Source organism: Dromiciops gliroides, chromosome 5, assembly GCF_019393635.1.
Source record: "Dromiciops gliroides isolate mDroGli1 chromosome 5, mDroGli1.pri, whole genome shotgun sequence".
NCBI classification, from domain to species: domain Eukaryota; kingdom Metazoa; phylum Chordata; class Mammalia; order Microbiotheria; family Microbiotheriidae; genus Dromiciops; species Dromiciops gliroides.
The window spans coordinates 291,568,473-291,587,765 of NC_057865.1; the positions used below are offsets into that span (position 1 = coordinate 291,568,473).

The 19,293-nt window shown below is 42.8% G+C and overlaps 1 protein-coding gene across 1 annotated transcript in view; it reads left to right on the forward strand.

Moving 5' to 3' along the window:
* The window catches only part of TNRC6B (trinucleotide repeat containing adaptor 6B), a 221,057-nt gene that overhangs the window by 37,890 nt on the left and 163,874 nt on the right, over positions 1 to 19,293 (forward strand). Inside the window, 1 exon segment of the mRNA XM_043965071.1 lies at positions 7,131 to 7,221. Within this exon segment, the coding sequence (XP_043821006.1) occupies positions 7,177 to 7,221 (45 nt within the window). The 5' untranslated portion in view covers positions 7,131 to 7,176.

Here is a 19,293-nt window from a genome sequence, read left to right on the forward strand (position 1 = left end):
TTTCTTTCAGTTTTTTTATTAGGGGGCATGGTTAGCAACAGTGATCACACACGGCACTCCCACCCTGAATACTAGTGTCTTATTCTTAAACATTCACCAGAGAAAGAACAGGTGGACACTCAGGAGGAGGCACAAATAAGCAGGATGATTTTGAAGCAGAATCTTGTGTTTTGTGATGTCTAAAAAATTTAATTGTGGTCACCTTAAATGAGAAGCTTTAGCACCAGTCTTTGGGCATTAAGCATTTATTAAAGCATACTAGGTATTAGAAAAAAGAGAACACATGGAGTTAAGAAAAGGCCTATCTAGCCTAGAGTTCCAGCCTGGTCTGGTTCTTCCTCAAGTCCTCAGCCACAAGCCTGCTTCAACCATGAACTCTTCTCAAACTGAGTGTGGAAGCTTTTGATAGGTCCGGAGCAGAGGCGGTCCTTACACACTGCTTCAAGCTGATTGGTTAGCATCATCCAAATCCATTGGTTCACTGGACTTGAAGGTGGTCTCGAGTTGAGTTCAAAGTCCTTAGCTTCTGAGAACATACCTCTTTAAGGGCCAGCCAGGTGTGGTTACAATCTAGTTAACCTGAAGTAGGCTAATCAGCAGTCAATCACTCTCACTTAATTCAATCAATTTAGATTACTCTCTAGGTGGGCCTTTGAGTATCTGCCAAATCACATTATTTTCTCACAGTTTATTCTGTACATCCTTTAAAAGCAGATGATGTGGCCCTTAGAGAATACTGTCTGGGTTCTACTGTGTATGTGCAAATGCTCCTTCTTTTTTCCCCCACTTAATAGTATTTTATTTCTTTCCCAATTACATGTAAAGATAGTTTTCAACATTCATTTTGGTAAGATTGAGTTCCAGATGTTTCTCTCTACCACCACCCCTCCTCATCCCTTCCCAAAACAGCAAGCAAGCAATATATATATATATATGGTATACAGTACAGTCATGTTAAACATATTTCCAGATTGGTCGTGTTGTGAAGGGAAAAATCATAACAAATGGGGAAAACCACAAGAAAGAACAAATAAAAAACAAGTAAAAATAGTCTGCCTTGATCTGTATTCAGACTGCATAGTTCTTTCTCTGGATATGGAGAGCATTTTCCATCATGAAGCTTTTGGCATTGTCTTGGATCATTGCACTGCTGTGAAGAGCTAAGTCTGTCACAGCGGATCTTCACCCAGTGTTGCTGTTACTGTGTCCAATGTTCTCCTGGTTCTGCCCATTTCACTCAGCATCAGTTCATGTAAGTCCAGGTTTTTCTGAAATCTGCCTGCTCATCATTTCTTACAGCACAATTGTATTCCATTACATTTATACACCACGACTTGTTCAGCCATTCCCCAGTCGATGGGCAGCCCCTCCATTTCCTTTCTTCTGAGGGTTTAGATTCAGAACACAAGTGAGCACGTCTGACCTCGACATTCACCCTGATGCTTTCTTTCCTTTTTCTCTCCCCCATTTTGTCCTTGTCTCCATCCTTGTCTTTCTGTTGATTAGCTTCTGTTGAAGGGGACCATCCATCCTCCAAAACACCAGAGTCAGGGCCCCTCCTTTTCTCCTCCCCCTCCTCAATGATTGCTTTGTTGCATTTGATCCATTCTTTTTTTTTTTTTTAAGTGAGGCAATTGGGGTTAAGTGACTTGCCCAGGGTCACACAGCTAGTAAGTTTCAAGTGTCTGAGGCCGGATTTGAATTCAGGTCCTCCTGACTCCAGGGCCGGTGCTTTATTCACTGTGCCACCTAGCTGCCCCTTGAGATGGCTATTCCTGCAGCTTCTTCCCTCTATCCACTTATCTCCTTTCTCTATGAAGTCCCTTGGCATTCCTATTTAACTTTCAGAACTTCGGCTCTCACCTGTGTGAGTGCCGTGCCAACAACAAACAATTATTAAGCACTGGCTGTATGCTGAGCACTGTGCCAGGCACTGGAGGAGACAGAACATTCCAATAAGACGTAGTCTTTGCTGTCATCGAGCTTAGAGTCCAGTAAGCAGATCAGACACCAGCCCAGGTGGCTAGAGAAGAGAGAGTCCCCAGTTTGCAGGGCTGGAGAAAAAACAGAAAACATTACGGAGAGATCAGGGAGGAGGCAGACTGGACAGAAGCCACCTGGCTGACAGTGGCATTAGACTCATTTAAAGGATCTCATGGAAACTTGATTTCGAGAGGCTGCTGAAGTGGAGGCGTAGGGTGTTTAGCAGATAAGGAAAAGAATGGTGATGACAATAGCTCGGGTTTAAATAGCACTTCAAGGCTTGCAAAGTGCTTTACAGTTATTAACTCGTTTTGTGCTCATTTTACAGATGAGGAAACTGAGGCAGATGGGGGTAAATGACTTGCCCAGGGTCACACCATTAGGAAGTGTCCGAGGCAGAATTTGAACACAGGCCTTCCTCACTTCCAGTCCAGCTCTCTTTCCACTGGGCCACCCAGCAGTAGTTAAGGCTTTCCAGGAGAAGAGAGCCAAGCCTGTTTATAAGAAGATTATCAGCAGCCAGGGGTTCAGGAGAGGTTGAACATGCATGAGAGAGGGTGATGTCCAGGGGCACTGGCCTCGAAGCCTTACTCTCCTCCCCAGACTGCTGACCAAGTTACCTGCCTTCCTGTGGCTGTCACCCCCTATGTGAGGCTTCAAAACTAAGCTGCTTGTTTTCCACTCAGTGGCACCGTGACTCACCTGGGGTGGAGCTGCAGTGAGGGCCCTGTGGCCTTCCCTCCCCATCTGCTACATCTGCCCCACCGGATTGCAGGATCCCCCAAGGCCCTGGGGAGAGTCTCCTCTGGGGTGCTTTCCACCCCACCCAAGGCCAGGCATATAGGGACAGTGACAGCTCCCTAGTTCCAGTTAACCACTTAGCATTGGCAGAAGGACATTGACTTCAGAGATCCATTTCTTCCAGTACTTTGGGGCACATTTTCCTCTCTCTCACCCATCTCAGTTGGTAGTGACGGAGGCTCAGTCTCATTCACTCCTGACATAGCATTGGCCCCCAAGTTCCCCTCTCCAAGTGGCATCTCTGCTGGATGGGTCCTCATCTCAGCTTCCTTGGGCATCGATGCTACGCTGGCTCTGGAATGCACAATGCCAAGGTGCCATTTTGATCGTTCAGATGCCCAAGGTCAGAGATGCCTGTCTCCTTCATCTAGAAGGGAAAAGAAGGAACACAGAGGGAGGCCAAGGATTGAGACCTTTCCACAGGTCCCATAGGCTCAGAGTGGAGCCAGCGAGTCACAAGCCCCAAGCATTGCTGCAAAGGTGGGGCTGCAGCCAATGCTGTTGGACATTTCGAATGGTGCCCCTGCTGGTCCAGGAGCCAGAGGGTCTCCTTCTGAGTGGGACCCTCTGGCAGCCCCCTGTGCCTGGGCTCTACTTGGCCTTCTCAATTATCTCTAGTACCTGCTTAGGCCATTGTTAATTCTCCCCCTCCTCCGTTCCTGCTTTGTCCTTCTCGCTGTGCTGCTGGAGGGGTCTTCTTTGTGCACCAGCCTGATGGCCGTCCTGCTTAGCTCTGCTGCCTTCACTGGCTCCTCGTCCACCAGCCATGACTCTTCTGTTCAGTTCCACCCAGCGTGCATCGTGTGAGCACCGGCTCAATGCCGGCTACTTTTGGAGGCAGAACCACATATTGTCCTGCCCTCAAATAGCCTACTTTCTATGGGGAGAGGTGGGGGTGGAGCCCAACACTTAATTGCTGTTGGAAGACTGGCCTATCCTCGAAGAGGAAAGTGTGTGAGGTTCCAGTTCTCTGACTGGCAGACAAGGCCGTCCACCGTCCAGATGGACTGTTCTTCCCCCACCCCGTCAGTCTAGCTGGAATTCTTGCCCTGTTCCTTCCATACATGCCCACATGGACCCTTCTTCCCTTGGACCTCATGAAGTACTTTGTTTACCCTTCCATAACATGCTGCCTAAATGCGAACTGGTAGAATGATTTGTGTGTAGACCATTTTCTTTCACCACATTACCAGGCCAGGCAGGCAGGGGCCATGGCTGATTTTCATTTTGCAACCCTTTTCCTGCTTGTCCACACAGGCCAGGAATGTTTCTGGAAAGGTCCGTCTCAAATGTTCCCTCTTTCAGGAAGCCTTCTCAGTTGCCGCTGCTTGTTTTCTCTTCTGAACTTTTGCCACCATCCTCTGTTCCTATTCCAGTCACGCACTCAGTGCATTCTGCCTTGTGTTATCATTGTTTCTGTCTGTCTTTAAGCCATTTGAGGTTAGGGTCTTGCTCGTTTTTGTTTCCAATCCGTTACCTCGCATAGTGCTTTATACATCCCAAGCTCTTAGTATGTGTTTGTTGAATGAATGAATGAACATACCCTATAGAGACATGGATAGGAATCTAAACTGTGGAGCCCACTACTTCACCTCGTTTGAGTGTGTATACATTACACAAAGGACTGGAATTTAGGATGTCAAAGTTGGTGACCATTTGCCCCAGTCTGTGAAGCTTAGAAACCAGTGTTTCTGCTTACTAGGTACAAAATTTGACTTGAGTATAATTCTGAATATTAAATTAGTTTATTAGCCTCATTTGTTCTGAAATGGATAGGAGCTTTTAAAAATCCCTTTGAAAACCTTTTCTTGTAAATTTTATGGAAAATCCAGGACGGATACCGCATGATACCGCTTTTTGTTAGTCATCACCATGTATTGACTTCTGTAGTGTGTGCTGAGCATTGTATGCGTTCAGGACTGCCCGTGTGGTCAGCATTTGCCACATGGTCTGACCTAGTGACTGACCTGTGATGAAATGACACAATGGAGTTAGAATTCGGACATAGAAACGTCCTTAATCCTGTGATGACTTCAGCATTATTTGGTTCTTCCTCCCAGCCACCATAACTGGGCCTCTGCCACCCTTCTTTCCCTCTTTTCCTTTCTTAGGTTAAGTTACTGCCATGACCTCATACCTCCCGAGTACTCAGATCCCACAAACACGCTCCCCTTATGGCCCTTCTCATTCCCTACATAGATACCAGGGAACTTCTGTAAAGTGGACTTCAGAAGACCCGATGTACTTGAGAGATGTGGAGTGGGCCCGCATTGGCAAAGCAGTGACCACAGTGAAGGCAAACCCGATGTCATTGTAATTGGGCACTGCTGTCCCATCAGGCTTGAGTTATCATCTGGGCTTGTAAAGGAAGATAGACATGGATTGCTGAGGAAGGGAGGGCATTTCAGGATGGAGGAAGGAGGGTGGTTGGATGTAGAGGTCAGAGACAAGAAAATTGGGTGGGGGTGAGGGTGGGCAGATCTGCTCGGTTGGTGACCAGCAAGAAATAAAGCTGGTGAAAAACTTGTGAGACAGAGTGAGTGATGCTCTTGGAACTAGCCATGAGAGGTAGCTGGCTGGCCCAGGAGATTGGCATGTTACATTTCCGGTGCCGTCGGGGCATCCAAAGTCAGATGCACTGTGTGGAGCCAGAATCAAGTGTGGGAAGATTCTGGGCAGGAAATCTCCGTTTGTGAGTTCACTTAGGCAACAAGTATTTGTTGAATGTCTCCTCTGTAGGGAGAGCACATAGCGTATAAAAGATTCAGTCCCTGCCTTTAGATCACTTACAGTTTAGTTCAGGAGAAGAATGACGGTTAAAATAGGCTGCTGACTATAGCTACGATAGAAACTGCAAGAAGAGGGAAATCAGTGTGCCTAAGAGGAATTAGAGAAGGTAGGACTCGAGCTGAAGGTGGATCAATAGAAAGGAACAGGGAAGGAAGACCTGACCCTTGAGGGAGCATGAGCGGCAGAAAGGCAGTAGCCTTGCTTATCACTGGGGGGATGACTGTCCTGAGCACCAGCATTTATGAAGCCTCCCTCCAGCGTGCTTCTGAGGAGCCCAGAGCTAAAGCTCTAAAAGCACAGCGTTGGAAGGGAAGACAAAAGCCCCTTCATCTTCTCCCCCTCCTCCTGGGGACCTGCACAGCATGGGAGGCAGAGAACAGTCCAGGAAAGGAGGTCTTCCAAGGCCACTTGTAATATGACCCACCTTCTAGGAACCGTCCGTCATGTCTTCAACTTCTTAGGCTTATGCCATTCTCAGGGGAAACGGCGACCATGGTGTCACAAGCAATGTGCAGGCTTCCTACCAGCTTTTCTCTTGGAGGGTAGACACTAGCTTGGTTTTGTCCTTGGTAAATGCAGCACCTAGCACAGTGCCTGCCTAGAACACAGTAGGACTTAACATACGCTTGCTAATTGCTCAATCGGTATGAGATACCTGATAATGACGACGGGGAATTTGCCTGCACATCGGCAATAACACTGATCGAAACCCCACGAACAAACAAAGACCTTGGAAACAGGGATAGATTACTCAGAGATGATGTTCTCTAGTCTCCATACTGTCTTCTAGATGGGATACACTCAAAAACTACTAGGGGTCCAAAAATATCTGTACTTGGATTATATAAGGAATTTGTGTTGTAATTTGTGAATAACCATCATGTTTTTGATTCATTAAAAACAAGGGGGGCAGCTAGGTGGCGCAGTGGATAGAGCACCGGCCCTGGAGTCAGGAGGACCTGAGTTCAAATCCGGCCTCAGACACTTAACACTTACTAGCTGTGTGACCCTGGGCAAGTCACTTAACCCCAATTGCCTCACCAAAAAAAAAAAAATTGGTTTCAGAAATTTCCAAGTCTCTGTCAGACTTTAATAAAATTGTAATGAACTTCTACATAAGCTAATTATAGTCAACTTGACTCATTTAGCCTTTTTAGAGGAAAAAAATGACAACTTTTGTAGTATCTTGAGCAACAAACATACTCTAGTTAGCTACAGTTTTCTAAATATCATTTAATTTTTTTTAACGTAGGATAGTCACTGCAACAGTTTTAACACCACCCAATGAAACACTGAGAATGTCAAGCATAAAAACGAGCTCAAGGGGCCCAAGCAATTGAAATACTTAGCCAAATAAAACCGAAAAATCTGGCTTTGTTCAGTGCCCCCATCCCCCGACCTCACAAAATAAACTGCCAACTAATTAAAGGCCAACACTTGAGTGATTCATGGTCCCAGGCACATGTGATTTCAGCAAACCCTTTGAAAACAATATACTCTCTTTTTGTGTGGTGATTTCATTGTATTTTTTTCTTTCTCCTTTCTCTTTCTTTTAGGCCGTATTTGTGTGTTTCTGCAGAGTTTTGCACAGATTCTGTTCCCATGCAAACCGATGAGGGAGAAATATTGGAAGAAAGCTGCTCTGAGGTCAGTGAAGGGCTGAAGGTCACTGGTTAAAGAGTCACTCACTCTGGGCGCCGAGTGGTGTGTGGGGGGGGCATGAGAAACAGCATTCTTGTTCTTGTCAGCTGAGATTGATGAGACACCTGTTAGGTGCTAGTTGTCTTAACAGTTAGGTTCCCTTATCACCTCACCTGTAGCTTGCTTGTGTAGAAGGGGAACATGATGTATATTAAATCATAGTTTGTTTTTAAAGAAACATTTTTATTTAAAGTTTTGAGTTCCAAATTCTATTCTTCCTTCCCTTCCCCTTCCCAGAGGCGGTAAGCAATCAGGTATAAGTTCTGCATGTGCAATTTTGTATAAGAAAACTCAAGTAAAAAGAAAAAATGAAAGAAAGAAAGTGAAAAATAGCATGCTTTACTCTGTGGTCAGTCAGCATCAGTTCTTTCTTAGGAGGTGGACAGTCTGCTTCTTCATCCTTAGTCCTTTGGCATTGTTTTGGGTCATTATACTGCTGAGAATACTGAAGCCATTCACAGTTCTTCATCGAACAGCGTTGCTGTCACTGTGCACAATGTTCTACTGGTTCTGCTCACTTCACTATACATCAGTTCATACAAGCCTTTCCAGGCCTTTCTGAGATCATCCTGTTTGTCATTTCTTAGAGCATAGTAATATTCCGTTGCAGTCATACACTACAACTTGTTTAGCCATTCCCCAATTGATGGGCATTCCTTTGATTTCCAATTCTTAGCCACCACAAAAAGAGCTGCTATAAATATCTTTGTACAAATAAGTCTTTTTCTCTTTTTTGGGATGTTCTTAGGATTGGTCTGCACAGTTTTATTGCCTTTTGGGCAGAGTTCCAAATTGCACTCCAGAATGGTTGGATCAGTTCACAATTCCACCAACAGTGGTTTAGCATCCCAGTTTTCCTGCCTGCTCTCCAACATCCAACATTTTCTTTTTTTGTTATATTCGCCACTCTTTCTGGATATGAGGTGGTACCTCAGAGTTGTTTTAATTTGTATTTCTTTGATCAATAATGATTTAGAGAATTTTTTCGTATAACTATAGATAGTTTTGATATCTTTGTCTGAAAACTGTTCATATCCTTAGACCATATATCAATTGGGGAATAACTTTTTTTTGTTCTTTGTTTTTTATAAATTTGACTCAGTTCTCTATATATTTGAGAAATGAGGCCTTTATCAGAGATACTTGTTGCAAAAATCTTTCCCAATTTTTTGCTTTCCTTATAATTTTGATTGCATTTAGTTTTGATGGTGTAAAAGCTTTTTAATTTTATATAATCAAAAATTTCTGTTTCCCATTTTTTAATGCTCTCTATATCTTCTTTGGTCCTAAATTCTTCCCCTGTCCATAAATCTGACAGATAAACTATTCCTTGTTCTTTCAATTTGTTTATGGTATCACCCTTCATATACCCATCTTGATGTAATTTGGGTGTACAGTGTATGTTGGTCTATACCTATTTTCTGCCATGTTGTTTTCTAGTTTTCCCAGCAGTTGTTTTTTGTTTTGTTTTTTAGCAGTTTTTGTCAGATAATGAGTTTTTATTCCTAAAGCTTGACTCTTTGGGTTTGTCATATGCTAGATAGTAATTTACTATAGAATGATTAATTCATGCCTATTCTATTCCATTGATCCACCAATCCATTTCTCAGCCAGTACCAGATTTTTTTGTAATTACTGCTTATCATACAGTTTGAGATCTGCTAGATTTCCTTCTTTCACATTTGTTTTCATTGATTCCCTTGATACCCTTGAGCTTTTGTTTTTCCAGATGAATTTTGCATAGTTTATTTTGATACTTGTTTAAGATATATTTCAAGGACATTTTCATTGAAGAATAATTTGTTACCTTAAGAAGTTATTCTGAAGTGAACCATCCTTAACTCATTGATGTTAATTACCATGTAACCCTCTGTGTGCCCAAGGCAAATCCCTGCCCCTTCTCTGGGCCTCAGTCTCTTCCCCTGTAAAACAAGGGGCCGTTGGCCTAGATGTCCTCGAAGGTCCCTATAGCTTTATGGGAGACTTTTGGATCAGTCCCCATTATGGAGCGCCCATCATCAGAAACATTTACACTGTGCTCTAGATATCTAGATTGTTAAAAATATTTTAGTTACATGAAACCATATGCGACGACCTCCCCCTAAGCACACATCCCCCAGGTTCCTCCAGTTCTTTTAGTAGACCTTGTATCTGCCCTCAGAGTCTGCTCTTTTCTGGGCTTTCTGCTTGTAGGCTTCCATTCATGGGGAAAAAAATCAATTGGAATTTCACACAGGATTAAAAATCACTGTTGTTGTTCAGTCGTTTGGTTGTGTCTGACTCTCTGTGACCCCACAGACTGTCACAGCACAGCCGGCCCTTCTGTCCTCCACACTCTCTCAAAGTCCATCCAAACTCATGTCCATTGTCTCCATGACGCTGTCTCTCCACCTCATCCTCTACTGGCCCCTTCTCCTTTTACCTTCAGTATTTCCCAACATCCGGGTCTTTTTCAAGGAGTCCCATCCTCTCATTATGTGGCCAGAGCATTTAAGCTTCAACTTCTAGTGAAAGCCTGAATTAATTTCCTGAAGTATTGACTGATTTTATCTCCTTGCTGTCCAAGGGACTCCCAGAAGTCTTCTCTAGCATCACAGTTTGAAAGCATTGACTCTTCAGCTTTCCTTACAGTCCAGCTCTCATAGCCATACGTTGCTACTGGGAAAACCATAGTTTTTACCATGTGGATCTTTGTCAGCAAGGTGATGTCTCTGCTTTTTAGTGTGTGTTCAGATTTGCCATAGCTTTCCTTCCAAGGAGCAAGTGTCTTTTAATTTCATGGCTGCGGTCGCCCCAAAATATAAAATCTGACACTGCTTCCATTTCCTCTTTCTCTCTCTGCCAGGAAGTGATGGGAAACATTTGCCAAGATCTTAGGTTTTTTGATGTTAATCTAAAAGCCAACTTTTACACTCCCCTTTTCCACCCCCAACCAAGAGGCTTAATTCCTCGTCACTTTACATCAGAGTGGTATTTTTTTGCATATCTGAGATTGTTGATGTTTCTCCCGGCAATGTAGATTCCAGCTTTTGAGTCATCCAGCTTGGCATTTCGCATGATGTATTCTGCAATATAAGTTAAATTAATAAGGTGACAGTATACAGCCTTGTCAAACTCCCTTTCCAGTCTTAAACCAGACTCGGTTGTTCCATGTTCGGTTCTAACTGTTGCTTCTTGGCCTGCATACAGGTTCCTTAGGAGACAAGTCAGATGATCTGGTTCTCCCATCTCTTTGAGGACTTTCCATATTTTGTTGTGATCCACATTATTATAATAATATATAAAATCACTGTTGTGCTGTAATTTATCATTTAATAAATAGAAGAAAGCAAAGGCAGCAAAGAAACTACAGCAATACATTCAAGAATATATTCACTGTAACCAGTTTGGATTTCTATCAGGAGCATGTGGGTTTAATGTTAGGAAAAGTATGAAGAAGAATCTTAGAGGTCTGAAGGACCTTAGAGGCCACTATCTGGTCTGACTTGTACCTGACTGAAAATCCCCTCTCTAATGTCTCCAGAAAGGGACCATCTATGTAGCCTTTATTTGAAGATCTCTGAGGGGAAACCCGTTATCTCTTGGGCAACATATTCTGCTCTTGGACAGCTCTTATTATGTGGAACTTTATTCTTAGATCAAGCTTAAATTTGTCTCTTTGTAACTTTCTGTTATTTCGGGGCAGGTAGGTGGTGCAGTGGATAGAGCACCGGCCCTGGAGTCAGGAGGACCTGAGTTCAAATCTGGCCTCAGACCCTTGACACTAGCTGTGTGACCCTGGGCAAGTCACTTAACCCCGCACCAAAGCCTCACCAAACAAACAAACAAAACAAAACAGAACAAAAAACTTTCCATTATTTCTAGTTTTTCCCTCTGGGGTTGTTCAGAATAAACGTCCTCCCTCTTCTGCATCATAGCAATTCTACCCTGTTGAGGAAGCTGTTGTGATCCCCCTCTCCTGAGTCTTCTTTTATCTGTGTATCCCCCGTGCTTTGCCAAATTTCTCATGGCATGAACTGGAGACCTTTTATCATATCAGTCATTCTTCCTTGTGTGCAGCATGGATGTGAACACTACCACATGTGTGCACTTGACCACCGGCACTAACAGTAGCACCGTCATTCCCTTCCTTGTGGATTCTGTTTCCTTTCGTGCTCGAGATTTTTGCCTGCTGTATCACAAAGTATGGCATATTAATAATAAAAGTCAGTGTTGTTCCACAGCAGCCCACCCCTTCCTCCTTGCAGTAAAGCTGAAGGGGTGCAAGCACACTTCATGAAGGCTTCCCATAGACCTATTGCCCACCATCTAGCTGGCTGGGTACCTGCTTCTTTTGGCCACAGCACATCCTGCTGCTGCTTGAATGGAGTGTTGATGGAGATGCTGGTATTCTAAGTGAGCCTTTTTTTTTTTTTAACTTGTACCCAATGTGGCACCGCCACACTGGAGAGATGTGAGAGAGATTAGTGGTGAAATCGAGAGCACCTGGGAACTGGACTGACTCTGAGAGGTCAAGAAGAACCAAGAACCAGAGGTGACTCCAAGGTTTCAATCAGGGGGATCTGGGTGAATGATGGTGACAGAAGAAACAGAGGAGGCAAGAGGGGCAGATGAGGTCCTGGGTCCATGGAGACAGACGAGGGATGGAGCCATGGCTTTGGGACCCTCTAAACTTGGGAGTGACACCTGATTCCCAAAGGAAGAAGTGCAGAGACGAGAGGGGGCCAAGAGTGGGACCTTTGAGTAGACCTCCCTCCTGGGGCAAAGATGAGTGCAGCAGTCAGAAAAGATTTGTTAAAGGGCTAAAATTCTAGCTAGTCTGTCTAAAATATCTAATGAGTGGTCGCCAATAAATTATAAGCTTTAGCAAGAGTTAGACTTTTAAGCATTTATTAAGGAGAATAAGAATTTGGTAAAGAGAGAGAGAAAGGCCTAGATTCCTATCTATTAAAGGGAGAGCACATTTCTAGCTCCCTTCTCCGCCAGCGTCCTCAGGAAAGAGTCCCAGACTGAGCGCCAGTCTCTTCCTTCCTCCTCCCACTAGCCCGCGTCACTTCCTGACTCCTGGTCTTGCCCTCAAAGACCTTCCCTTCATGGGCAGAACTCTTCTACAGTAAGTATCCAGCAGGTGGCGTCATTCCAATCGTTACAGTCCCCCCTGTTGTTCCTCAAGAAACAAAATGTTTCCTTGACGGAACAGTAAAAACAATATAATAACTATTGCTAACTAATAATATGTGAACAACAATATAGAAAAGGAAGAGAGGAAAGTTTTGTCCAGAGGGGAGATTTTTTTTTTGTCCTCATGAACCGACGCTTTGACATTAGTCTTGCAAAGGGAGGGCCTCTGCAGAGAATACATGTTACAGATGGTGTATATTGTAACAGAAAGAGAAAAAAAAACAACAAAAACAACAAATCAAAACTGTTCATTTAAAGTCTCTGAAAGTCTTTTCTCAGATGTCCTCTAGGTGTAGTCGTGGAATGGAAGTCTTTTCAGGGGTTGATGTGTGGATACTGGTAATCAGCCAGGAAATTTCCTACAAAATTGAGCTTAATACAACTTTAAAATAGCTTTGTCAATAATCAAATCAAACAATGAAAGTTCTCAAAAACATGTCTAAGGGAATACAGAATCTTAGTTGTTAACACGTGAAACATACAATAAAACAAAAATTGAACCATTCTTTAAAATTACATTATTATTATAGTCCCCCCTTATGGAGAGTAATTGAGAAGACAATTGCTGCGATATTAATTTTTAAAAATAATTTTTATCTTTGTTTCATCACTTTTTGCATCATCTGCCTAATTATCCTCATGCCATTATGAGAAATTAGAAAATCTAATATAATTGGTAACAGGTGTCAAGGCCAAATTCAACACTGTTATTTATCATGACACCTGAGATAATTATGGGGGTTACCATAAAAGAACAGAGAAATGATGGGTTATGAGCATTCCCACACTTGAGCAATATGTACTGCCCATACAGTATGCCAGGCTTAAAATAGGTGGATGGAATATATGTCCATGCCACCGAACATATTGGAAGAAACTGAGTCAGACTTAATCAGATGCATGGGATTGAGATGTCCATGGCATCAGGCATATAGGAGGGAGCATAGAAGCCAGGTGTAGGAGTGAGATGGGTGGGATGAATACTTCCAGCCATCTGTACAATATTGTGGGGAAAAATAAAATAAAATATTAAACCAAGAGAATCCAACCTCAACATTTGTCAAAAGCCGTTCCCTCAGCCATACCTTGACTTCATGCATGTCTCCCCTCATGTGACAGTTCAGTGTCTGCTCTTGCATGTATTCCTCTTGTGATTGGATGGCACCTTGGCCAACTGGCATCTGATAACTCAGAATAAAGGTAATTAGTGTCTTAAATGATAAATTCCCATAATCCAAGTCTCATATGGATTTAAAAATTGAGGATAATAAATGATTGCAAAAAATGTGAATACATCTTGACTCAGAACACAATATATAGTTATGCAACAATTTCAAATAATATCTCTTTTTTTCACTTAGTATACAATTACTTTTGTGAAAAATCAGAACATATTTAAATACAAGTTAAAGCACAACAGAATCTCAAAGAAAACTTTTTTTTTTTGAAAAAAGAAAACTTTTACAAATGTTCCCCTCTTTTTTTTTTTTTTTTTTGGAATATGCTTATCGAAAATAATACTTCTAGAATCAATTTACACTTGCCATGGCAAACAATTTGCCAGGGAAATGCTTTAAAGAGTTTGATCAAATAATCAGTTGAGAAAAAAAAGCAAAAACAAATAACTCAGAATATGGGAGCACAATACTCCTAGAATTAACATTGTATAATAAAATCAAAACCATCTTGCAATGTTTCAAAATTAGATAGACAAATGAATAGAAGAAAATACACATGGAACAATAAAATACAGTGAAATTCAAACTAAGGAAATCTAAATGAATATGAACTTAATATTAATGAGTCTTATAAAATATAAACTTGATCACAACTATAAAAAGCTTTTACAAATATTCTCCTTGTTTTAAAAACTAAGTATAAGACACAATCTCAAAAGCCTGAAAATCTCTATGAAAATAAACCCATACCATTAATTTCAAAATGTATATGTAATAGCATAGAAATCCTATGTAACCTCTGAACTGATACTATTAATAATCTGAGTGAATTTAGAACACTTTTGATTCCGATATCTAAAATCCCCAACACTCATATCAATACCTTGCCCCTTACTTTTACATTTCTGTACAATATATACCCTTCCATGGCAAAAGAAGCAGTCTTGAACTATGTTGATGATTGTCATTCTTATACAGCTTAAATTTTTCTTCTTTAACCCCTCTATATTGTCTGTCAGTCTTTTCACCATACAAATGCTTTATAAGATTACTAATGAAAGACAAAAGCAGGTTAGCAAAATTATCAACAAAACGAGCATATCTGGAATTTAAAGGGCTTTCTAAGGTTGTCTCAGAAGCACAGCCAGGCTGGGGAAGGGCTGAGCCTGAAGCTGCAAATGTAGTTAGAGAAAGTTGCGCATGAGCATTAGATCTCTGGACTTCCCAGGCCCGGGAAGCAATGGGCTTGGCCATGGGAGGAGTAGAGGGTGGGGTCTGGAGAGGAGGGGAGGGACCAGAGCAATTTGAATCAGACTTGATTTTGAACTCAGGCCTGGATTCCTCTTCCCCCACTTTGCCTCCAGGTGCTAGGGGATTAAAAGCTTCTAGAGGGTGGGTCATTGCCTCCAGGCATGCAAAATTAGAGCAACAATTACTGTTAGAACTGGGAAAAGCTGCAGGAATCTCTTCAGGTTTCTCTGAAAAAGCATGGTTGGGAGAGGGAGAGATATTTCCTTGTGTGAGTAAGTTGCTGGCTCTTCTAACAAAAATAAAAAGAAAAATAGAAAATCCACAAAAACAAAGCATTAACATGATCTTATCTCCCATTTGTCTGGTTAAACAGACTAAAATCAAAAATAGGATAATTACGGAGTTTAAAAGGTCCATTCGAAAAAATTCAAAGGAAAAACACAGCCAGTACACCAGTACTTAGCAGTTAAAGGGAGAGGGAGGGGAAATTTCTTACCCAACCAGCAGATCAGAAGAAGACTGAGGGTTAGCTTTCCTCTTCGTGGTCAGCCATCTGTTAAAGGGCTAAAATTCTAGCTAGTCTGTCTAAAATATCTAATGAGTGGTCGCCAATAAATTATAAGCTTTAGCAAGAGTTAGACTTTTAAGCATTTATTAAGGAGAATAAGAATTTGGTAAAGAGAGAGAGAAAGGCCTAGATTCCTATCTATTAAAGGGAGAGCACATTTCTAGCTCCCTTCTCCGCCAGCGTCCTCAGGAAAGAGTCCCAGACTGAGCGCCAGTCTCTTCCTTCCTCCTCCCACTAGCCCGCGTCACTTCCTGACTCCTGGTCTTGCCCTCAAAGACCTTCCCTTCATGGGCAGAACTCCTCTACAGTAAGTCTCCAGCAGGTGGCGTCATTCCAATCGTTACAGATTGCTGAGGGAAGAGAGAAAATAGACCCGTGAGGTCCTTGTGGTCAGCAGGCAGTGAGTTTGGACAAAAACAGAGCGCTCTGTTATTTGATAGAAGTCGTCGGTGAGAGCCCATGTGGCCAGACTTGTTCTCAGTGACCTCATGCCTATTCCCAAGGGTTACTTGTTCTTTGTGCACGGAAACTATCTGTTGAGCAATCTTCTTTAGAATTCTCTTGGGAATGTTCTAGTCTAGCATTTGAAGCCCCTGGATTCTTTAAATCATGGTTTTCTTTTTTAAAATTGGACTTTTTGGTTTGCTTACATCACTTCCCAATAATATCCTGTCCCCAGTGCCTTGGAACCCCCTCTTGCGATGAATAGAAATGGGCAGAACAGACTGGACTGCACAGAACTCATCCCTTCCCACCAGCCCTGCCTTTAGTGCTGCTCGACAGACCCGAGTCCTATGGCTAGACTTAGAATCCTAGTCGCCTCCTGGGCTACTCAGGTCTCTTCCTGGTGGAGCAAAAGCTTGTTGAGGACAAGGGGGTTTTCGTGTATTTCCAGTTCAGTCCTTGTCACCTCATGTGTATGCACTCCAGCTCACTCTGAGGGCACAAAGCACTGTGCAGCTGCAGCCCACCTTTCTGCTAAGCCGAGGGAGACAAGCTTCCTCCTCAGCCCTGCAGAATCAAGTGTGGTCAGTGCGCTCACCTGAGTGCAAATGTATTTGGGTGCTGTTTTCCTTCAGGATATTGTGGTTTGGGAACCCACGTTCTTCTCCTTCCTGAGCCCTGGAACAGCATTTGGCTGTTGCTTGTCTTACAGCACCTCTCATTCTTCCTATTTCCTCAGAGCTGATTGACACCGATTTGGCAGTGGGGTCTCCAGTTTCAGGCAGGTTATTGAGCCGTTCTCTGTCTCCTCCTTTTCTTGGGCTTCAGTTACCCCTTCGAAGTTTTTGCTCCATTCATTCCAATGTATAGATTATTCTCTTCTTCTCAACAACATTTATTGATTGCTCCAAGCAATAATCTTCTTGCTGGTTTGGTGTTCTTGTTTCCAGCATAGTTATTTTCTTCGCCTTTAGTGCTTTTTACAAGCCTCAGCTCGTTCTGCCTTTTAGCTTTCCTGATGATGTTCTTATAAGTTCATTCCTTTCTTTGCTGTTCATCCATTTTTCTTGCTCATTTCATCATTTGTACATTTTTATTTTGTCACATGAGCTTACTTGTACCAGCATAGCTATTTGTCTCTTTAGACTTCTCCCTCTTTTCTTGATTTTGAATACTTAAGAATTTGTTTGGCTTAGGAGTACTTCTTTCCTTAATCAGCCCTCCCACTAATTCCCCCTTCTCCCTTCTCCCCTTACTCTCTTATTTCCCTGTTGAATAAAATGTTTCTGTATGCAGCTGTGTGTGTGTGTGTGTGTGTGTGTGTGTGTGCGCGCGCACGTGCTCTTCTTTAACCATTCAGATGAGAGTGAGGCTAGAGCATCAGCTGCTTTCCCCTCTCCTCTCCACCTCATTTGTATTGATGTCTACTGGCACACTCTGATTAAGTGAGAATTTTTCCTAACCTTCTTTCCCTTCTCTACCTTAGGGATTCTTCTTTACTTCTCTTTCTATTCTTAAGACCATCAAGACATAACAGAACCACTGCCAGGCCTTGTCTAATTAAATTCCCTCTTAAGGGGGCCCTGGCGTGGATCTGGGATGTCCTCTTCCCTTGAGTACTGGAGTGCTCTGCTTAGCCTTGCTCTCAGCCTTGCTCCCAGCCACCCCCAACCCCCTCATGTGCTCAGACTTCTTTGTGTGTCTTCCTGTGCTGTCCTGGGTTGAACAAATGATTCACTGCTACTTTTTCTTGGATTTCCCCATCAAGATTCAGTCTGGTATATTTTCTGGATCTATTTGAAAGAGTTTGGGGGTAGGGCACACAGGGGGTGGGCTGGATCCTTGCTATGCTTCTTCCTGCTATTCTCCCTCCCATCTTCCCTTCTCTTCCTAGCACTGTTTTAATTGGGCTTCCCTCCCCAGTCCATCTTCTCCTCAGCAGCCAAAATGACTTAGCTAACATGTAGATCTCCCCTAGGAAACTTCAGGATCAAATGTAAACTCCTGTTTGGTGTTTAAAGCCCTCCTCAGCCTGGCTCCTTCCTGCACTTACTTCATACCCTGCGACCAGCTCTGCTGGATCCCCTGACTTGCACAGGCTGTCTGTTCTGTCCCCTCCTCTCCAACTCTGAGATTCCCTTGGTTCCTTCAAGACTCACTTCAGGTTCCTCTGTCCTCAGGCCACCTTCTCTTTCTCACAGTCATGAGAGAGAGTGCCTCATTTACCTGGTATCTGTCTGTCATGCGCCCAGTGATTGACATGTTGTCACTCCCATCCGAATGGGAGTTCTTGGAAGTCAAAAGCCTTGTTTCTGGCTTTCTTTGAATTCCCGGTGCCTGGCAGATAACAAGTGGGTAATAAATGTGGGTAATTGCTTGTAAAGCTAAGCAGTTGGATTTATAAACCCCGAACTTGCCGTGATACTTCCTGGTGGAGACATCACGGACTCAAGATGTAGAGTGAAACATGCATTTTATGGATGTGGCCAATGTGGAAATTTGTTTTGCTTGACTCTGCTTTTTTATACAGAGGTTAGGGGTTTTCTTTCTTTTTTTTTTAAATGGGAGAGGGCAGGTGGAAGATAGCAAAAATGATTGTTTATTCATTGAAAATGAATTATATTAAGAAATTAAATAAAAGCAAAAATGCTTGTCGAATAACTGATTGATATTCATGTACCACAACCTGTTTAGCCATCTATGCACATTCACCTTGTTTCCAGTTCACTCCTGTTAAAAATATTCTGATGTGTACAGAAGCTTTCTTTTCATCTTTGAACTCTTTGGAATTGATGCCTGACAGTCCCTTTTAGTCACTTTCTTAGCGTAACTCCAAGTTATTTTCCAGAACGGTCAGGCTAACGTACACCGACCCCAGCAGTACACGAGCATGTCTACTTTTCCACAGGCCCCCAACATCGACTCTTCACATCTTTGGTCATCTTGGCCACTTAGCTGGGGGTGGGGTGACGCCCTAGACTTGCTTTGATTTGTATTTCTCTTAATATGGGTGAGTTGTATTTTAGAGGTTTTTAATAGTTTGTCATTCTTCTCTTGAGAATTGATTATATCTTTTAACCACTTGTCTCCTGGAGGGGGACGGCCTTTGGTCTTACAGCTGTGTGTAATTGGTATAGCACACCCTTCCTTATCAAAGATATTGGATGTAAAGATTTTTTTACCTACTCAACCACTTTCCTTCTTATTCTTATTCATTACTTTTGTTGAGTCACTCACAATTTTGTTGTCAGAAATTAATTCTTCAGAGTGTCTCATGCCTCTTTGAGTAGTTTTTTTGTCTTAGATTCAGAAGCCCTGGGACCACACCTCTCTTTTATCAGAACATTTGGAATACATTTCCAGTGAGGAAACATGCCAGACTGTAATTTTCCACCC